This window comes from Gymnodraco acuticeps, unplaced genomic scaffold (assembly GCF_902827175.1).
Source record: "Gymnodraco acuticeps unplaced genomic scaffold, fGymAcu1.1, whole genome shotgun sequence".
NCBI lineage: Eukaryota > Metazoa > Chordata > Actinopteri > Perciformes > Bathydraconidae > Gymnodraco > Gymnodraco acuticeps.
Window position 1 is genome coordinate 70 of NW_022991979.1, and position 21,997 is coordinate 22,066.

Sequence of the window (21,997 nt, forward strand, 5' to 3'; positions counted from 1 at the left end):
CATCACTAATTTAACGTCATATTGGTTCCTGTTTATCCTTATTGTGTCCTCTAAAACACTGTGAAATTAAAACATTATATTTCTGGAGGCTTGTTGATTTCTGCTAACAAACTCAGACTAAATAAAATACAAAAAATGTCAAATTATTTCAACAAAAAGACGTATTTTAGTTGAATTTGAAAGAAATGAATTTAATAAATCATGTGATTATAAACTTGATGGCACCACTAACCAGAGTAATCTTTTTTTCAGTTCATCACACAGTCCCCTCCTCCTCCTCCTCCTCTTCCTCTTCCTCTTCCTCTTCCTCCTCCTCTTCAGGTGAATGGGTCAGACTCCTCCCCTTTCACAAAAGTCACCAATGGGACTATGGTGACTTTAACGAACACGCGCCTTACTGGACATATCAAGGTACGTGTAACTGGTTTTTATATCATTATATATTGTAATTAACGTGTTATATTGTGTGGTACAATGTGCACATTTTAGCTTCTTATGTATATATGCATTTTTTTTATTCTACTTTAATTTAACTTTTGTTGTGAATTTTACCTTACATTTTTATATAAATATTTTTTTCTCAAGTTCTTTATTGCACCTTTTTACTTGAACCTGTTATGTCGACATATATATATTTTTCAATTATATTTTATTTAAACATTTGACTTTAACTTCTAATGTTTGTATAAATACTTTTTTAATTTGATGTTTTTTTGCGTATTTTTACTTCAATTTCTTATGTTTATATACAAATATTTACTCTGTATTATTTTTAATATCTGAAATATGACTTTTTACTTGAACTTCTGATTTTATATAAATATTTATTTAATATTTTTATTATATATATTATTATTATTATTTATATTTATTATTATTTATACTTATTTTTAATATCTTAAATTCTAATTTTTTTAAATGTATTTCAATAAGCCCAATTTCCCCATAGTATAAATAAAGTATTCTGGTTCTGATTCATCACCCAAGAATATGATATACAGATTTGATGACTTCTAAATAACCCTAATCTCTATTTCTGAAGCAGCTGTAAGCGTCTTACTCTTCATCTCCTCACTTCCTCCTCCTGACCCCGTTTCTCACGCTTTCTGTCTCCAGTCTCAAAATAAGTCGAGTTCAGACCGTCCTCCTCAGAGACCCAAGAAACCAAAGGACAGCAAACCCAAGGTCAGCTGACTCTCTGTTTCTGTTAAAGCAAGCACACATTGTATAACGCTGATTTATGAGAGTACCTGATCTTTGAGGAACTACCAGAGAGCTGAAGGTCTTCCAGTTTCTCTCTCTGGGGTTTTGGTGTCAGTTTTCTCAGAACAAGAGAAACATTTTCACATTTAACATTCATACAATCCAGAAATGCCTCGTTAAAAGAGGAAGGGATACCATGTTTCGCATCCTAAATACAGCAGAATAAACAATGTCTTTCTCTGAATTGGAAACACTTGCCCTGTGACCCTAGTTTTGTTATTCCTGTTGACCTTTCCCGCCTACATGACCTGAAAGCACGCCCTTTTTTCTGTCCAGGAATCAGTAAGTGATGTCAAGCAAGAGGATATTTGAACCCTTGTGTTGTGCCTCCACTTTAATCATGTGGTTTTAATGGCAATAGAGAAAAACAACAACTTTAAAATGTTAATAGTATATGCCAGGGGTCGGCAACCTTTTTGATACGAGGAGGTGTGTGGCGCAGTGGGTTGTCCGTTGGTGTTGGGATCAGGGGAGCACAGGTTCAAACCCCACTGCAGTCAGCATGTCGTTGTGGACACTTCACCCCAAATTGCTCCTGTGGGGATTGCCCACAGTATTGAGTATGTTAGTCGCTTTGGATAAAAGCGTCTAACATGTCATGTCATGTCATGTACTATGAAGTGCCATTTAAAACGAAAATTGTGATCAGTGTGCCGACGATCGCGTTACGTGCATGGCTTCCTTCTGCAGGTAACGGGGAGACGCGCTCTAGCGGCGGTCTCGTTCAGGATCCGAAAATACAATTTATATATTTTGCACACTTATTCCTAGTGTGCCACTGGTTACGCTGCCGACCCCTGGTATATCCACTTTCACTGAGTTAAATCTCTTATCCAACATTAAAGCTGAGCAAATATCCTGACATCTCTTCACTTTTGTTACCCTTTAAATGTCATTTTGTAAAAAAAGAATGCCATTGTGTTTATTTTATAAGGAAGAAAACACATGCAAAAATGTGTTTCTATATTTTTAAGGCATGGTGGTATTTATTTTCACAGTCTGGCATATGTCCATGATTAGCAACAACATACAACATTAACTACACAAATATAAGACATAGAAAAATACCTCAATCTCGTGGAAAGTAGTACAAAATACACTGAAACCCTGATCTAATGTATTGTGATTTGAATGGGTTTCAATAGGAAATGTTTGTCTTTTTAAGGGTACATCATTTCAAATAGACACATAGAGAAAAACTCACAAAATGTATGCTTTACTGCAAAAAAGAAACAGCCAAAAATGTACAGAAAAGTAATAATAAAAACATCTATAAATTGGAATACTAATTAAAAAAAAATACAAAATGTATGCCATATGTATTACCACATCCAAAATGGTTGCACAATATTGAAAATACTACTCTAAACCGTTTTCTGTCTCGTGTGCAGGTGAAGAAGCTGAAGTACCACCAGTACATCCCTCCAGACCAGAAGGCAGACAAAGAGCGCCCCCCCCAGATGGACTCGTCCTATGCCAAGCTGCTCCACCAGCAGCAGCTCTTCCTGCAGCTGCAGATCCTCAACCAGCAGCAGCAGCACTACAACTACCACACCATCCTGCCCGCTCCGCCCAAGTGAGTGTTCGAGTGCACAATGTGCAAGTAAAGGGGGCCGAGTGCAGGGGTTTTATTCAAAGGCTGCGGTCAAAAGACACTTTTCCTTAACCTCTGGGAACAACGTAATTGGGTTAGGGAAAGATGTGAAGGAGAATGCATCAGGACACAGAGAAGTGTATTATGATGCGAAGGCCATTGTTATTGATTTGTGTCAAAACTAAAACTAACATTTTCTATATATATGGACTACTCAAAGCACCTAGATATGTTCATATGGTGTTGTTTGGCTTTATGCAAGGGGACAAAAGTGATAATATATTACCAAAAAAGTGGTAGCGAGTGCTCTCTCTCAGCCAAGTTATGCATATATTGCATAAAATATTATTGATTTAAAGGGTTTCATTCAATTATACTACTAATCGGGATTAATGCGGATTAATACGAGTCCTCCACTCGTATTAATCCGCATTAATCCCTATTAGTAGTATAACTTGCAAGGCCTACACACTGACTACTATGCATATCACCAATCAAACATGTTGAATTAAAGAAAAATAGGCTTCTTAAACATCACCCAACTCAGTAAACACACTTTTTTGGTCGAAGTTCAAAACATATAAGAATTTCGGCAAGAAATGGCATATCAAGAACAATTAACCTACTTGTGTCGGTCATGATCTGTTGTTTCCGTCATGATCTGTTGTTTCCGTGAACTGCCAACTTGTGCGTCACTTTAAATGTTGTAGCTGCAATGAATTGTGGGTCAGCATTATCCCCTTTATTTGGTAAAGCATACTCCAGTGTATCCTGTGTTTACGGAGATAACAAATAAAGCATTACAAGTCCTTTCCTATCATGTAGAGAATTCAAAAAGCTTGTATCATGGCGGCCACTTCTGCTACTTTCCCTCCATTAGGAACCTTCCTAAGCAAAACAAAAACCACTTGACCGCCACCCAGCAGTCCTTTCTCTTCCTCATATTAAACCCGTAGTTATTCTACTGATAGTGAATTTGTGCAGCACAGCCTGCAGGCGGTTTCTTTATGACTTCCTGTCTGCTCCTGACTCTCTGCTGTGGTTTGTTTCTTCCACATTAGTGGTTCTTCAGTCATTCTGTAGAGAAGTCCTCTTCGTCCCAGATAAGCCTCTGTGCTTTGGGGAAAACAAATGTGGGACTTTAGGAATATGCTTTTCAAATGAAACAATGGATGTGTTTGGGGAGAGAAATAAAGCTCTCTGTAACTTTGTTTTGATGTTTACTATATTTTATTTACTACCATGGCATCAACATCCCCTGCTGTCTTAACTCAGGAAAACTAATATTTATATTTTCCTGTTTCCTCCATCAGGCCTCCCACTGAGCAGCCTCCATCAACAAACTCTGGCCCCTCCCCCTCTCGCAGCGTTTCCACAACGACCACCAACACATCCAATCAGAGCGTGGCTTCCCGTCTGAGCCAATCAGCAGCGGGCGGAGCCAAACCAGGAAGTCTGCCCGCCAACCTGGATGAGTTCAAGGTATCTAAATATATGTTAAATTTGACTAATTTAAGCTACAAACCAGCTTGTTTTAAGATAAGATAGATCTAAAGGCCCTGACGCACCAAACTGACATCAAAGAACACGTCCCGACGGACCCGATTGATGTGTCGCCTCACGTCTCTGCGTCTTGGCCATGTGTCGCACTGGAACACACCGCAAAGACTTCAGCCGACGGCCAAGTAACACGTACGCACTGCGCATGCGTGAGTGGCAATAACTCTCCTTACCAGCAGGCGGCGGTAGTGTGTATTCGTCATTCAAAAGAGGCAACAACCGGAAGACAGACTGCGTGATATATACAAACAACAAATAGCGTGCGTTCCATTTTCACTCTCGTCCATCACAGACGGTTTCACATAACGACTTATCGAAAACATGTTTAGTGCGGTACTGGAAAATGAAAAATAATAGCCGTCTGTGTGTGCCTTCTTCACTTCCGTTTCGCTTCTCATGCACTGATTCGCTAAGCTGAACAGCCAATCAGAGTGATTTATTTGGCCGACAGCCTTTTGCCGACAGCATCCCGACAGCGGCCGACACCTTCCGCCCCCGATTCAACATGTTGAATCGGGGGACGGAAGGTGTCGGCACGGCCCAAAAGACACAACGGTCCGGGACACACCAATCTGAGTAGGGCGACAGGACGCTCATCGACGCCCAGACATCTATCCACGGCCGAAATCGGCTCGGTGTGTCTGGGTTTTTATAATCCTGAAGGAAATTCTTGTACGAGAGATAGCTCAAAAACTCAAAAAACATAAGAATACAAAACAATAGAGCATTAAAGATGAATTGTATTAGAAAAATTACTGACCCCAATCAACAAGCATGTATTAAAGGACCTCAAGAAGTGAGTTTTAACCATTTCTGGCTCACTAATATAATGAGAAATGATGTTTAAATGCTCAAATGTACAAGCTTATGGTCAAAGTTTGTGACCAGGTTAACAGAAAACCTTATCTTGAGAAGGATACCTTTTTATATCTAGACGGATGCTTCAACATTAGTTTTTAAATAATGTTAATTGACCTGAAAAGGTAAAAGTGTCCAATATTTCACAAGTTATTTGTAAAAAAAAGAACACAATTCAATAAATGTTGGGACGTTTTGCCATTGAACTAAATTACACACTTTTGTTTAGTTCTTGTCTCTTACATATCATATATTCTGTCTCTTTCGCTCTGAGTCAAAGCCCAGCACTAAGTAACTTCTGGTCTTGTTTCTCATCCTCCAGGTCGCCGAGTTGAAACTGGAACTGAAGCTTCGTAGTCTGACCGTTTCCGGCACGAAGAACGATCTGATCGAGCGTCTCCGAAACTACCAGGAGCAAAATGGAGGCAACGCAGCAGCTCTGAAGAACGCCGTCTCGCAGACAAACCAACAGACTGGGACCATCACAGCCTCTCCAAACACAACCAGCACCCCCGACCACCATCCAGGAGAGGGAGGGTTCAAGCTGGACCTGTCCTCCATCGGTCAGGTGATCCCGGGGCGGGTCATGAGGTTCGGCAGCACCAGCTCCAGCCCTCCGATGTCTCCCACTCCCTCTGAGAGGTCGCTGGCTGGGATGAGCCCCGACGAGACGAGCTGCAACGGAGACATGTTTGGAGAGATGGTGAGAGTTTATATGAAGCAAAAGGCTTTTCCCGTTTAGTTCCGATAGTTCCTGGGATTTTGCGTTCACACCAAGAAGAGAACTTGGTTCATGAGAACTTCCCCCCCCTTTTTAGTGCCTGCTAGAGTGGTGGTACTTTCCTGGGGAGAAAAAAGTTCCAATTTGCAAATCACGGCCCGTAAAACTACAGTTTTGTGAAGCCGCCATTGTATTTGCTGGCATTAGCATTATTAGCATTAGCATTAGCCCCGCGCACCAACGGAGAGAGAATAACTTATGGCAACACAAAAGAAAACATGGGAGAGGTGGAGATGAGGAGGTGTCGGCGTTCTGGCGATTTACTCGGAAGGCTTCAGTAGAAGCTGCTGGGACTCCCAGCAGCTTCTACTGAAGCCTTCCCCAACTCCGGGGACTTCCGGCCGGGGACTCCGGGTGGCAGTATACGCCGTGAAGTGGTTTGCGGCCTGCCAGTAAACCCAAAGCAGAAGAAGAAGAAGTGACGTCAGCGGCTTCATTTGCCTAATCTTCCCTCAGGGAACTTATTCCTGTGTGAACGCGATCGGCTCTTTAGTTCCATGGGGGTACTAAGTGCTGGGAACTAAGTGCTGGGAACTAAGTACGGCAAAGTGGTGTGAAAGCGGCTAAAGTCACCTGTGGAGGGAATTACTGTTAAAGTGAGAGACGACACACGGTGGTTCATTTTGATAGATTTTGGGCTATTTTGCTTCCATAACATGTCTTCTTTCAGATAATTGGAAAGAAAGCATTAAAAATACACATGTAGGTATTTATTTGACTAGCTTACTAGTCTTAATGCAAGTATCCGCAATCTCGTTCTTTCGGTCATGACCCATCCTTCATGACCATAGGTGAGGGTAGGAAGGAAAATGGCCCGGTAGACAGAGAGCTTTGCCTTCTGGCTCAGCTCCCTTTTCGTCACAACGGTGCGGTAAAGCGACTGCAGAACCGCTCCCGCTGCTCCGATTCTCCGGCCCATCTCACGCTCCATTGTTCCCTCACTCGAGAACAAGACCCCGAGATACTTGAACTCCTTCACTTGGGGTAAGGACTCATTCCCTACTTGGAGTGAACAGTCCATCGGTTTCCTGCTGAGAACCATGACCTCAGATTTTCAAACATATTTGTACTTATTATCAACTTAAGTGATATATATAAGTTCAACTATTATCACACGTAGAGACTCATATGTGTTTTTGTTGCAAATAATGAACACATTCCTTCTAACTTAAATCCTCTTCTTGTTGTATGTCCCTTCAGGTGAGCTCTCCTCTCACTCAGCTCACCCTCCACCCGTCTCCTCAGCACCCGTCAAACGTCTCCTCTCTCTCCACGGTCAAAGAGGAGTCTCAGAGCTCCTGCAGACTCTCCTCCACCTCCGCTTCTCCATCCGCAGCCATGGACACGTCCTCCGTAGTGAAGGACCAGATGCTGCAGGAGAAGGACAAACAGATCGAGGAGCTGACCCGCATGTTGAGGCAGAAACAGAGACTGGTGGAGACTCTTCGGTCTCAGCTGGAACTGGGAAAGATGACAGGTGGAGCAGAAAAGGGAGGAATCAGAACAGAGGTTAAGCTTCAAACTCTGATAAAAGCGTCCGCCATCCAACCCCCGACTCTCCCTAACGGCATGTTGGTGAAAGTGAAGAAGGAGCTGGAGCCCGAGGAGGGGATGGAGGGCGTGACGGAGGGAAAGAAAGCAGTGCAGCCGATGCAGTGCAGTCAGGAGACGCTGCTTCGACTGCAGCAGATCCACCGGCTGCAGATCCAACAAGCAGAGCACAACAAACTCACTCTGCAGCCCAAACAGAAAACCTCCGAGGCTACGACCAAGCAGAGGGAAGACGCTCAAATCCTGCTCCAACAGCAGCAGCACCTGCAGCAGCTCATCATCCAGCAGACGCAGCAGAAGCAGATCCTGGCGCAGCAGCAGAAGTTAGCGCAGCAGCAGAAGGTGGTGCAGCAGCAGCTGAAACCGGTTCCTCACAGCGTGGGGAAGAGCCAGCTGAAGCAGGTCCCGGTGCAGATCCAGAGACCTTCAGCGACCCTGAGTCAGCAGAGGAAGCAGCTGAGAGCCAATCAGAGGCAGCAGCAGAGGCAGCAGGCGGCCGCTGTCAGCACGCAGCAGGTGGAGGATCATTGTAGTAACAAACAGTGAAGGATTTCATTAACCCTAATTAGACCCTGTGTCACCTTGGATTCTTCAAGAGAACATTTAGTCTTTCTCACGTGCCTCCCTAAGGAACAAAGTAACCGTTAACCGAGGAACGTTTTTGATTAATTGAAGTAAAAGAAGGCAAAACTAAATCAAAACTTTAAATAGTCAAATTCTCCTTCATCCAGCTTTAAGCTTTTCTCCAGAACCAGTAAATACTCTGGCTTGTCCGGGCAAGTATTTTGCTGCACACGCAAGAGACTGCTTTACGACAAATAGAAAAAGATACATGGAAACGTTATTGTGAGAATGCACGTGTTAGGGAAGTAATGAGAATAGGACTGGACAAATGAGAGGCATTATTCTGCCGAAAGGGTTTGTTAGCAGACGTTTAAATATAGTTTTGATGCTGTTAAACGCAGTATCCATTTACAAAGATATTTTCCAAGGCTTCAATGTCGAGTGCATATTTAAAAATGTTAGTGAGCTCAACAGTCTTATGGCCAGTGAGATAAAACTGTCTCTGAAACTGGTAAATAAAACATATATTTATTAGGGCTGTATCCGAATATTCGTTCGTTGGAGTACTGTTCGGGTTTCAATTTCGTTATTCGGATATTCCTTCTTTTTTTTCTCGTTTTTAATTTTTTAATTTATTGAAATCTCCAATATCAACTTGTGTGAGCTTGTGCCTCTTCGGTTGGTGCTAACACTTAACCATAAACGTTATTGTTTACTTTCTCCGTCTTTATATGTAGATATTACTTTTTCTCCATTAATCTCCGTCACGTTGTTTCCATAGCAACAACAACTTCCTGTCAATCGCGCTACCTCTCCTTCAAAATAAAAGCATGTCCATACAAAATAGGAAGCCAAGCCAAATTACACTTAAGACATATACAACTGCAACGAAACTAACACACACAATGCGATATCCTTTTCAATTTCAAAGAACACAAATTGGGTTACATTAACAAATAACTATAAAACAACAATACTGTAGAATAACAAAAAGAATGCCGGTGAATGAACCGAAATACACGTGTCGAAGCGGTTCGCTGCTGATTACTACGCACCCCCCCCCCCCCCCCCCTGCACGGAACGAATATTCGAATATTCGCTGCTGATTATACTACAGAATATCCGGAGCCCGAAAAATGGTATTCGGGACAGCCCTAATATTTATATAACTCATATAATACTCTTTGTCTTCCCAGGTGACCCCGGTCTTTGTCAACCAGCAGAACGCCTCTCAGGTCCAAACGCAGGCCATCTCTCTGGACCTGCTGAAGGCTAACGGCTCACCCACGCTGGTTACCGACAGCAACGGAAACCACTACCTGATCGCTCTGACCAACCACAGTGCAGAGGGGCAGAACGGAGAGTCCTCATTGGCCAAACCCAACAGTCGCATCACACTGCAGGTACGGGGGAAACTTAATATTGTTGAATGGACTGAACGTGGTTAATAATCAGCGATGAGATATTCATTTCTCTGCTTGTTGTTACAGAGGTTACAGTCGACTCCGACTAAACTGCCCAGCGCTGACAGCCAATCAAAAGAGCCGCCAGAGGCCGAGCCAATCAAAAAGGTGCGTCATAAATATTTGTTTTGCTTTTTTATGGAACTTTTCCCGCCTTTATTTGAAAGGGAGAAGCTGGAAATGAAATGCTTTTTTTGTATTTTACAAATGTGTCCCTCCTTTCTTTTGCAAGATCATTTACTTTATTTTATTAGTTTTATTATTTCTTTATTCATTCTGCGTCTTCTGCAAAGTAACCTATTCTTTTGTTTGAATGTATTATATAATATTATAATAGACACTGCTGCATACGCTTCAGGCTTGAGAACACACGAGCTGCCTTTATCTCAGGAAATCATTTTGTCTCACTCCCAGAAAGCGTTTATACGATCGTCAGCTTTCTTTTCACCACATTTTTAAGTCTCCTTGATAATATCTACCAAATAATTGTAATGTAAGACAAAGGGACAGTTTCATCCCACAGGCCATAAGACCGTTAAACACCTGAACTAGAAAGAACATCCACAACATTCATCTGCAACTCATATATCAATATTGCAATTACTTGTACATAGACTATTCTGCACTATTTCTATTATATTCTATTTTATTTGTATTTACTTGCACTATTTTATTTTATCAGTTGTATTGTGTTGCTCTGTTGGAGGAGCCTGAGACCTAAGATCTACTGTAGCTATGCACACATGACAATAAAAGCCTTGAACCTTGAGATGTGCTTAAGGACTGTTGAATCTAATGAGCAGTACATCTTCCTGCCACAAGGTGTCGCCACCAACACAGTTACAAATCATTTCTGTGAACCAGCAGCAACGAGCCAATCACAATTTATATTCAACATATAATAATAAACCTGTCTGTATCCACTTCAGGTGCAGAAGGCGGGGCTTCACCTGGACACCAACGTCTCCCCTCAGCCCAGCCTGTCCGCCCCCCCCAGCCTGCAGCCGTTCTTCGACGACATGTCGGACTCAGAAAGCCAAAGCAGTTTGATCTCCTCTCTGAAGGTAAACTCTTCCTCCTCCTCATCCTCCTCAGGAAAGTAGTGGAGTACAAATACTTTGTTACTGTACTTAAGTACATTTTTCTGGTATCAGTACTTTATTCAACTACTTATTTTTCTGACGTCTTTTTACTTTCTACTTCTTACATGTTGAACCCAAATACCTGTACTTTCTACTCTACTTCTTACATGTTGAACACAATACCTGTACTTTCTACTTCTTACATGTTGAAGCTCAAATCCTGTACTTTCTACTTCTTACATGTTGAACCCAATACCTGTACTTTCTTTCTACTTCTTTACATGTTGAACACAAATACCTGTACTTTCTACTTCTTACATGTTGAACACAAATACCTGTACTTTCTACTTCTTACATGTTGAACCCAAATACCTGTACTTTCTACTTCTTACATGTTGAACCCAAATACCTGTACTTCTACTTCTTACATGTTGAACCCAAATACCTGTACTTTCTACTTCTTACATGTTGAACCCAAATATCTGTACTTTCTACTTCTTACATGTTGAACACAAATACCTGTACTTTCTACTTCTTACATGTTGAACCCAAATACCTGTACTTTCTACTTCTTACATGTTGAACACAAATACCTGTACTTTCTACTTCTCTACATGTTGAACACAAATACCTGTACTTTCTACTTCTTACATGTTGAACCCAAATACCTGTACTTTCTACTTCTTACATGTTGAACCCAAATACCTGTACTTTCTACTTCTTACATGTTTGAACACCAAATACCTGTACTTTCTACTTCTTACATGTTGAACTCAAATACCTGTACTTTCTACTTCTTACATGTTTGAACCCAAATACCTGTACTTTCTACTTCTTACATGTTGAACCCAAATACCTGTACTTTCTACTTCTTACATGTTGAACCCAAATACCTGTACTTTCTACTTCTTACATGTTGAACACAAATACCTGTACTTTCTACTTCTTACATGTTGAACCCAAATACCTGTACTTTCTACTTCTTACATGTTGAACAGCAAATACCTGTACTTTCTACTTCTTACATGTTGAACACAAATACCTGTACTTTCTACTTCTTACATGTTGAACTAAAATACCTGTACTTTCTACTTCTTACATGTTGAACTCAAATACTTGTACTTTCTACTTCTCTCATTTTCCCAAACAGCTGGTTCCTTTAGTCTGAATGTGTGTTTGATGCGTGATCATTATTCTTTAGAGTCATTGCGTGCCTATTGGTTTGAACACGATCCGTGTATCCATCATTTCCTGGTCTTCTCTAAAGAAGAGGGACCAATGGAAACGTTGTCATGTTGCCGTTGTTCAGCATGGAAACATTCATTAGCTAACAATGACATTATTGTTCTATTAATATAAAGGGAGGTCAGGTACTCTTTAAAGCAGCTGCTAGTTATGGGTACTTTTTACTGAAGTACATTTCAAAGCCTCTTTACTTTGACTTGAGTAAAGAAGTTTAGTCAGTACTTCTACTTTCACCAGAGTGTTTTAAACATGACTATCTGTACTTCTACTTGAGTAAAGGGTGTGTGTACTTTTGCCATCTCTATTCCTCAGATACTCTCCTCCATCTTCTCCACCTGTTGTTTCACCTCATTAACTTTTCTCCTTGTTTCTTCTCTTCTTCCTCTCCTCCCCCCTCAGAGAGAGGAGGTGTGTTACGACCGACACACCCTCTTCACCCCCCCCCTCCCCCAAACACAACTCCTCCCTCTCTTCCAAGCGCTCCAAAGTACGTCCTCTTTCCTCCGTCTGTCCTTTAGTGTCGTCCTGTTTCTGTCTCTGCCTCCATGTTCCCTCTCACTCTGAGCTCTGTGCTTACTGAACTGAAGGAAGTTGGAAGATTTTTTATTTTGTGTCGCTGTTGTTGCTCATTAAAAGTGACAGAAATGTTTTTAATTATTAATATTATTGTCTTTACCGAGTTAAATCCCTTCTACCTACCTGATACCTGAACTACAAATATTCATTCATTTTAAGGCGTCACTTGTGTTTTATGAAAACAAAAACACAATAACGTTTATATTTTCTTTATACTTCCTTATAGAGAGGCGAAGTCCCGCCCGTCTACTTCCGACCCATGGGACCTTATTTCGGAAACATTATGTATTGAAGTCAATGGAGAGAGAAAGATTATCTCTCGATCCCGTTTGAATTGTGCCACGAATTACACATATGATGTTTGTCAATCTTAACAAATCATTTCCATGTCAAAAAAGTCACAGTTTGTCGTAAAACTGTTGAAATATAAGACTATGAAAAATACGCAACTAGAAAGACTACAAATCCCAGAGTCCCGGTCCCGCATGCTGGCTCTTAGGAACCGACTAACTCCCCTTGTGTGTATGCACAGCTCTCAACGTGCCCAGACTTGGAGTGATTTTCCCCTCGTTTAATACTTTTCGCCTCATTCTGAAAGAAAGGAGTGAAATGTTCCAACGTGACGGCCGTCTTGGTGTGTGGTGCGAGACGGGAGATGTAGTTCATTGAGCGGTTTCACACACAACAAGTGTTACTTCACAGTTTTACGACACCTTTTGATTTTTTTAACTTGCAAAATTATCTTTTAAATTGACAAACATCATATGTGTAATTCGTGGCACAATTCAAACGGGATTGAAAGATAATCTTTTTCTCTCCATTGACTTCAATACATATTTTTTCCGAAATAAGGTCCCATGGAGGAAAGGGAGGGACTTTGCCTCTCTATTGTTCGATATGTCAATGATAAACAACAACAATCTGGTTGAAGGAAGACAATAAAACTACAATTTTGAAGTAAAATCTACAGATTTAAAGCTGGTTATTGTAGTTTAATAAACACCCTGTAATGTCTTTGGTATTTCAGGAAATAAAAAAAATAAAAAAATGAACCGATAGTTAAACTTCCAATATCATGTATTACATTAGCAGTGGTTGATGTGTGATTGGTGACTGATGGAAACGGTTGTGTTTCAGCAGGAGAACGGCGTCAACAGTCAGCAGATGGACGACCTGTTTGACATCCTGCTGAAGAGCGGAGGTAAAAAACTTTATTTAAACACAAACGACAAATAAACACACTTGATGAGTCTCCTGTTCTGACATCATTTCTCTGTCCTCGTCAGAAATCCCCGGCTTCAAAGGGCACCCGGACCCCTCCCTCGCCCCTCTCCACTCGGACCCTCCCTCTCCAGCCTCTCCTCCGTCTCCCCTGCTCCTCCACCTGTCCCCCCCGACCCCTCCCTCTCCCCTCGCCTCCCCCCCCTCCAGCGCGCGTCTGGAGGACTTCCTGGAGAGCTCGACGGGGAACCCCCTGCTGGGCGTTGAACCTGATGGAGGTCTCACTCTGATCCACGACCTCCACAGCCAGATGCTCAGCACTTCCAGCATTTTGGACCCTCACGCCCCCTCCCCCATGGACACCTCAGATCTGGGCTTCTCCCCACACCCTGCTGGGCTGGATTTCGACAGCATGGACTGGCTGGACATCTCCATGGTGAGAGGAGGGAGTGGAGGAGGCAGTAATGGAGGAGAGGAGACCCGTTTAGCTCCTCTGGTGCCTCACACCCCCCCGAGCGTTTTCTCCACCGACTTCCTGGACGGATCGGACCTGCAGCTGCACTGGGAGTCGTGTCTGTAGCCTCCTCCATCTTTATTTTTCGTGCACAAACAGAAACATTTCTTATGCTGTCTCTACCACTGCGAGGGGGCACTGACACATGTAGCGTGATAAGGGAGGGGGGGGGGGGATCTACGGTGGGAAACGCACTTTCGAAAACGATGCATATGTAAAAAGAGAAATGGGACAAAACATGCGAGTGTTTCGGCGCATTTGTGTTTTTATATTTGCGTCGTTTTGGGCCGTTGGAGCGCGTTTGCACCAGCTTGAGGAAGGGGAAATCTACGGTGGCTCACAGGGGGCAAACGCACTATTGAAAACGATGCAAATATAAAACGGGATCCGGTTTAAATCCACTGCTTTATAACCAGGTCACTGTAATGCAACATGCGAAACATTTCACTGGTTTAACGAGAGGAGTGTGTGTGTGTGTGTGTGTGTGTCAGTGCCTCCTAAACTTTGCACTTATGCTGAATCTGATTGGTTTGTAAAAAAAAGTGTGTTCAAACTGATCTCTGCCCACACTAGTGGGGAAAAAACGCGGTCATTATTTGACTTTTTGAGAGGAAACCATATCGGTGGCACCAGTGTATTATTGGTAACATTGTGGTAGACCACTATGTATTGCTGTATATGGGGTGTATATTATCAATTGTCCATACGACTTATTTTTTCTGTGCTGGTTGCTTTAGAGTCGAGCTCGCCGGCTGGGGATCATAGGCTGAGGGCGGGGCTCCGAAACACTTGGACCTTGTCATTTTTTTAAAGAAAAACTGTAAAAAAAGAAATAAACATATTATGAAAAACTCACAGGATGCGTCTGTTTTTCATTTGTCACAATTAAAGGTATTATAGTTATACTTATAGCAGTGAAAAATGTTGCCGTAAAATAAAAATAATAACCATTTTTCAGAAAACAATGAAACTCAACAAACAATTTGTTGTTAAAAAACGAATAATAATTAAATAAAATGTAACGTTAATTTATCTCAGTTTTAGTTTTTTAGCTGTAATATATGTCTCCAAAAATAAGGAGAAAATTAATTTGAGAAATGCAGGAATTTCTTCATAATTGATAAAAAAATGTAACACGCAGAAGTCCAGACATAGCAAAACTAAATCTTAAAAAAATAAGAAATAATGATAAAAATCCACTAAATATTATGTGGAAGCTGGAAAGGAAATGGAAAAAGTCTTAATAAATAAAGTTATTAAAACATATAATTGAAAATTCAACACAACAGAAATGGGGCGAAGCCTGCGAGCTAGTTCAGGCAGTCAACTCGAGCACCAATGATACATTAACACGTGACGCACCTCGTCCCTCTTACAACCAACCACACACATTCTCCTAAACATGCCGCTCTATTTGAGCTGCCAGGTCTTCCTGCTGTGCTGCTGCTGTGTTTCATGTTGCTGCTGCTTGCCTGCCCCCCCACCACCCCAGCTTCCATCCCAGCTTCCATCCCAGCTTCCGCCCCAGCTTCCGCCCCAGCTTCCACCCCAGCTTCCGTCCCAGCTTCCGCCGCAGCTTCCATCCCAGCTTTCACCCCAGCTTCCGCCCCAGCTTCCGCCCCAGCTTTCGCCCCAGCTTCCGCCCCAGCTTCCGCCCCAGCTTCCATCTCAGCTTCCGCCCCAGCTTCCGTCCCAGCTTCCGTCCCAGCTTCCACCCAGCTTCCGTCCCAGTTTCCACCCCAGCTTCCGTCCCAGCTTCCACCCCAGCTTCCACCCCAGTTTCCGTCCCAGCTTCCATCCCAGCTTCCACCCCAGCTTCCGTCCCAGTTTCCACCCCAGCTTCCACCCCAGCTTCCCACCAGCTTCCGCCCCAGCTTCCGCCCCAGCTTCCGTCCCAGCTTCCGTCCCAGCTTCCGTCCCAGCTTCCGTCCCAGCTTCCGTCCCAGCTTCCACCCAGCTTCCGTCCCAGCTTCCGTCCCAGCTTCCGTCCCAGCTTCCGTCCCAGCTTCCGTCCCAGCTTCCGTCCCAGCTTCCAGCCAGCTTCCGTCCCAGCTTCCATCCCAGCTTCCACCTAGCTTCCGTCCCAGCTTCCGCCCCAGCTTCCACCCCAGCTTCCACCCCAGCTTCCGTCCCAGCTTCCGTCCCAGCTTCCGTCCCAGCTTCCGTCCCAGCTTCCGTCCCAGCTTCCGCCCCAGCTTCCGCCCCAGCTTCCACCCAGCTTCCGCCCCAGCTTCCACCCAGCTTCCACCCCAGCTTCCGTCCCAGTTTCCACCCCAGCTTCCGCCCCAGCTTCCCACCAGCTTCCGCCCCAGCTTCCACCCCAGCTTCCGTCCCAGCTTCCGTCCCAGCTTCCGTCCCAGCTTCCATCCCAGCTTCCACCCAGCTTCCGCCCCAGCTTCCGCCCCAGCTTCCGCCCCAGCTTCCGTCCCAGCTTCCATCCCAGCTTCCATCCCAGCTTCCACCCAGCTTCCGTCCCAGCTTCCACCCCAGTTTCCACCCAGCTTCCGCCCCAGCTTCCGTCCCAGCTTCCACCCCAGCTTCCATCCTAGCTTCTGCCCCAGCTTCCATCCCAGCTTCCGCCCCAGCTTCCATCCCAGCTTCCGCCCCAGCTTCCGCCCCAGCTTCCGCCCCAGCTTCCACCCCAGCTTCCGTCCCAGCTTCCGCCCCAGCTTCCATCCCAGCTTCCACCCCAGCTTCCATCCTAGCTTCCGCCCCAGCTTCCACCCCAGCTTCCATCCCAGCTTCCGCCCCAGCTTCCGTCCCAGCTTCCGTCCCAGCTTCCGCCCCAGCTTCCGCCCCAGCTTCCGCCCCAGCTTCCGCCCCAGCTTCCGCCCCAGCTTCCGCCCCAGCTTCCGTCCCAGCTTCCATCCCAGCTTCCGCCCCAGCTTCCACCCCAGCTTCCGCCCCAGCTTCCATCCCAGCTTCCATCCTAGCTTCCGCCCCAGCTTCCGCCCCAGCTTCCATCTCAGCTTTCACCCCAGCTTCCACCCCAGCTTCCACCCAGCTTCCGTCCCAGCTTCCACCCCAGTTTCCGTCCCAGCTTCCGCCCCAGCTTCCGCCCCAGCTTCCGTCCCAGCTTCCGTCTCAGCTTCCGTCCCAGCTTCCGCCCCAGCTTCCACCCAGCTTCCACCCAGCTTCCACCCCAGCTTCCATCCCAGTTTCCACCCCAGCTTCCGCCCCAGCTTCCCACCTGCTTCCGCCCCAGCTTCCACCCCAGCTTCCATCCCAGCTTCCATCCCAGCTTCCACCCCAGCTTCCACCCAGCTTCCGTCCCAGCTTCCGTCCCAGCTTCCGTCCCAGCTTCCGTCCCAGCTTCCGTCCCAGCTTCCGTCCCAGCTTCCGTCCCAGCTTCCACCCCAGCTTCCACCCCAGCTTCCGTCCCGATGAGGCCCGAGCCTAGACGCCAAACTCAAAAAATACACACATTAAGAAACACGTGAGTTGTCTGACTGAATTATAACTTTGGTTACAACAGATTAAAAAAAAACAAGATAATATAAATTAAATATTTAATACACATTTAATACTCCTATGTCTCTTTTGAAATGTGTTCACAAGGAGCTGTTCATGCTACCTCTAATCACCCTGATGTATTACTTTATTATTAAGTACTAGCTGTTATTAAATCATTAGTCATCTGCTTTATGGTTTAATTGACTCCTTGTAATTAACAGAACGGCCACAAGAGGTTGTAAAGAAGTCTGCTGTTAGATACCAACAGGTGGAGAGGGGTTTAAGCCAATGTATGCACAAAGAAAACATTCAGATCTGTAGGGACTGTACAGCAATTATTGTCATAGGGATGGATGGGAGCTGAATTATGTATTTTAAGCAACACTCTCCAGCATTTTCTATATTTGATTTGGGACTTCTTCTCTTGTTAAGAATATAAATGTAGACCAGAAAAGGTACTCTCCACATCCTTCAACTATAACTTTAACCCCCAAATCCTCCTCCTTATGGGTTATCTATCATCTGTGCTCATTTCCTTATTTACTTTTAAGAATAAAGTACATTTTGAAAGTGAACATATGAAGTAGCAGCCAGTGATAACAGTCATACATCAACAGTGGTGTTAGATAGAAGTATTAAAATAGCCTCTTTACTGCCTGTGTTAGTGTATCATGATGCTTTTTATGTATAAAAGTCTATTCTTTGGGACAAATCACATCCTTTTTTAACCCATTCACGATCAAAAAGTTGCACAAAACCCAACCTGAGCATGTTATTCCACCTCATTATGCCTGTGTGTCCTCTTTGTGTTGCATGATGGGAGAGGAGCAGTTCATCTGCATCCTGCTGAGGAAGAGGAGCCTTTGATAGCAGGAGATGTGAAGGCTGACATTTACAGAGGAAGGGGGGGGGGCGCTGAGAGAGGGTTTTGTTCTCCACCTGTTTGTTTGAAAGACAAGAGAGGACGTGAGAATAAAGACGGAGTCGCTTTGATCCTCGCTTTTGTCGCTCAGAGTCATTACAGTCTGCTGTGAGGAGGTGTGACGGTTAAGGGAAACTATAGACACCTTTAAAATGTAAACGTGCCTCCGGATGATCACCTCCGGTAACGAGACGACACTCAGATCAGTTCTGCCTTTCTTTGGAGAAGATTCAATGTATCTGGGAGCTTATTAAGTATTTTATGATAAATAAGGAAGCATTAAACAGCACGAAAAAACTACCTTAATATTTTTTTGATTATCATTTTTATCGTATTTCTTTGTTTTTTCATTATAATTTTTTTTTTCATTGTATTTGTTCATTTTAATTTTAAATATTGTATTTATTATTTTATTTATTTATTATATTTATTATCTCTATTACATTGCTAATGGATTTGTATAGCTGTATTGAATTTATTACCATTATTATTTGTATTTTCTTTAGGTTTATGAATCGTGCCATTCTGCGTGCTATCTCTCAAAATCCGTCCTTTAACCCTTGTGCTGTGTTCGAAAGCTGTTTCATGGTGTTCGCGGGTCAATTTTGATTTATCTCAGTCCAAAACACTCAAAAATAATTACTATCATCTCATTTTGTTTTAACTACATCATAACTAACTTATTATGCATTCATAATCGTACAATCCTGTTGTAATGTAATGTTATGGCCCAAAACACATTACACCACAAATTGCACACGTGTATGTGTGAGTTCAGGTTCAAGTGTTACATGTTCTTTGAGAAAGGTGGGGTTCCCGTGGGGGGGGGTGGGGGGGGGGGGGTTAGGGGCAGAGGGAGGGGAGACCTGGGTTGCGTTCCAAAATTAAAATTGTGTATAATAAGAAGGAGGGACTAAACTCATCCAGAGACTTTATGAACGTGGACAACAGAGAAACATATTCTTCATGACCAAAGTTGGAATTGGGTCCTACGTTGTGGACCAACGTAGTTATTACACGTTTTGTTATGAGACTGGGTTGCTCACACACACACACACACACACACACACACACAACACACAACACACACACACACACACACACACACACACACACACACACACACACACACACACACACACACACACACACACACACACACACACACACACACACACACACACACACACAGTGGAGTCATTGTTGTTACTGTTTGCTTCCCCTGTCTTCTAAAGCGCCCCTTTTTGTGCTTTTTTCGAATCTGAAAACCTAAAAAGAGGATTAGCAGACCGAGTATTCTCACAGTATTGGTTTCTCTAAGGGCCTGTGCACTCAAAGCTATTTTTTCAATTGTTTCAATGAGAAAATAGTGCATGCTGTACAATGCTGCTACTCGGAGAAAAAGCACTTTTCATCCGAGCGCTTCTCAGTTTTTGTGTGGCTTCTCTAATCGCTTCTTGTTGAAATCATATCAACTTATTTAAATGTTACCCTCCCTCCCTAGTTTCCTCCTTTTGTTGTTTGGAATAGGGAGGTGGATTCATGTAGATGTTCCACAGGCTCACCCGGTACATACTGGACTCAAAAACGATTTGTTTATTTGTGTGTGTGTGTGTGTGTGTGTGTGTGAGTGTGTGTGTGTGTGTGTGTGTGTGTGTGTGTGTGTGTGTGTGTGTGTGTGCGTGTGTGTGTGTGTGTGTGTGTGTGTGTGTGTGTGTGTGTGTGTGTGTGTGTGTGTGTGTGTGTGTGTGTGTGTGTGTGTGATCATGCCCTCTGGGCTCGGCTGTCCTCTCTGTCTTTACTGATTGGTTGTGTCCAGCAGGGAGAGAACATCAGGGATCATGTAACCTGATCACTGACACATGTATTCTGACTTTCAGGGCACACAGGTACACTAAGCCGTGTTGGGACACCAGACCTCTGTAACATGCTATACTTCACTGGAAGCTCATTTGTTGAAAGGAAGTATCACTATCAACACTTTTAATATGCTTAAAGGAAGATGTTGTTGTTAAATGATGTCTCTACTCTGAATGAAAAGGTTATTTCACTGCAAACCCAGATATTGTCCTCTAAAATGCATTTAACTTGTATCAATTAGCAATATCTCCGAGCTCCCATTTGTCATGGTCGGGAACACATATTTATTTTAACTAAACAAACTTAATTTATTACATGTATTTTATTCTAAAGCAGAGCAACTGTGACTAAACTGAATTCATCACGGGACCAAATAGGTTCACTCCTGCAACACAACTGAACATCAGACGCTCGTTAAATTTGTGCTGTGAACTCACAACAAGGGCTTGCAGGGTACACACACACACACACACACACACACACACACACACACACACACACACACACACACGCACGCACGCGCGCACACACACACACACACACACATACACACACACACACACACACACACACACACACACACACACACACACACACATATACAATACACACACACACCGACTGTGTCAGAAGATAAGAGAGGAAGAGTTGACAGCTGACGTCTCAGAATCAGGCGTTTACAGTACGACACAGCGGGAGAGATAAGAATAAATCTCCCACACACACACACACACACACACACACACACACACACACACACACACACACACACACACACACACACACACACACACACACACACACACACACACACACACACACTGTTGCACACACACCACAGTGATGCAGCATCACCCAAAAACTGCAAGTCACACCGCTAACAACTATACTCTTTAAATAACTTCAGAAATTCTTAAATATGGGGGCACTGTGTGTGTGTGTGTGTGTGTGTGTGTGTGTGTGTGTGTGTGTGTGTGTGTGTGTGTGTGTGTGTGTGTGTGTGTGTGTGTGTGTGTGTGTGTGTATGAGGGGCCGTACAGGCCGTAATTCATACTGGTCCTCTCACGCACATACATTCTCCTTTTACATACATATATTTTCACTCTTACATTATACATACATTCTCCTTTTACATACACATATTTTATAATATATGCATGTCTGAAGAGAATATATGTATGCAAGAGAAGAATGTATGTATGTGTGAAGACAATATATGTATGTGAGAGAAGAATGTATGTATGTGTGAGAGAAAGTATAGTGGAAACGGAAGGATTATGGTTGAAACGGAAGGCAGGTCATTCTTGCGCTGTGATTGGCTCAGAAGGTCGAGCGGGGCGGGCTCATGTTCAGAACTTCTGATTCAAATCAACATGATGGAGGGAGAGGGTTAGGGTTAGATGACTCCGTGTATCTACGGACCACTTGCTTTTCTTTATTAAACAAGTAAACGGAAGAGTGTCTGCAAGGTGTTTTTGCTTTTAGTTTTT

At 43.6% G+C, this 21,997-nt stretch overlaps 1 protein-coding gene across 1 annotated transcript; it reads left to right on the forward strand.

The window, feature by feature from the left end:
* Positions 1 to 230: 230 nt before the first annotated feature.
* On the forward strand, positions 231 to 15,127 carry mrtfab (myocardin related transcription factor Ab). Its single transcript, XM_034201034.1, is given in 13 exon segments — positions 231 to 411; positions 1,117 to 1,185; positions 2,655 to 2,839; positions 4,171 to 4,339; positions 5,598 to 5,978; positions 7,257 to 8,123; positions 9,368 to 9,574; positions 9,662 to 9,742; positions 10,564 to 10,698; positions 12,361 to 12,399; positions 12,401 to 12,448; positions 13,675 to 13,738; positions 13,824 to 15,127. Coding segments are annotated over 13 exon segments (2,802 nt in total). The 5' UTR covers positions 231 to 369; the 3' UTR covers positions 14,339 to 15,127.
* The last annotated feature ends 6,870 nt before the right edge of the window (positions 15,128 to 21,997 follow it).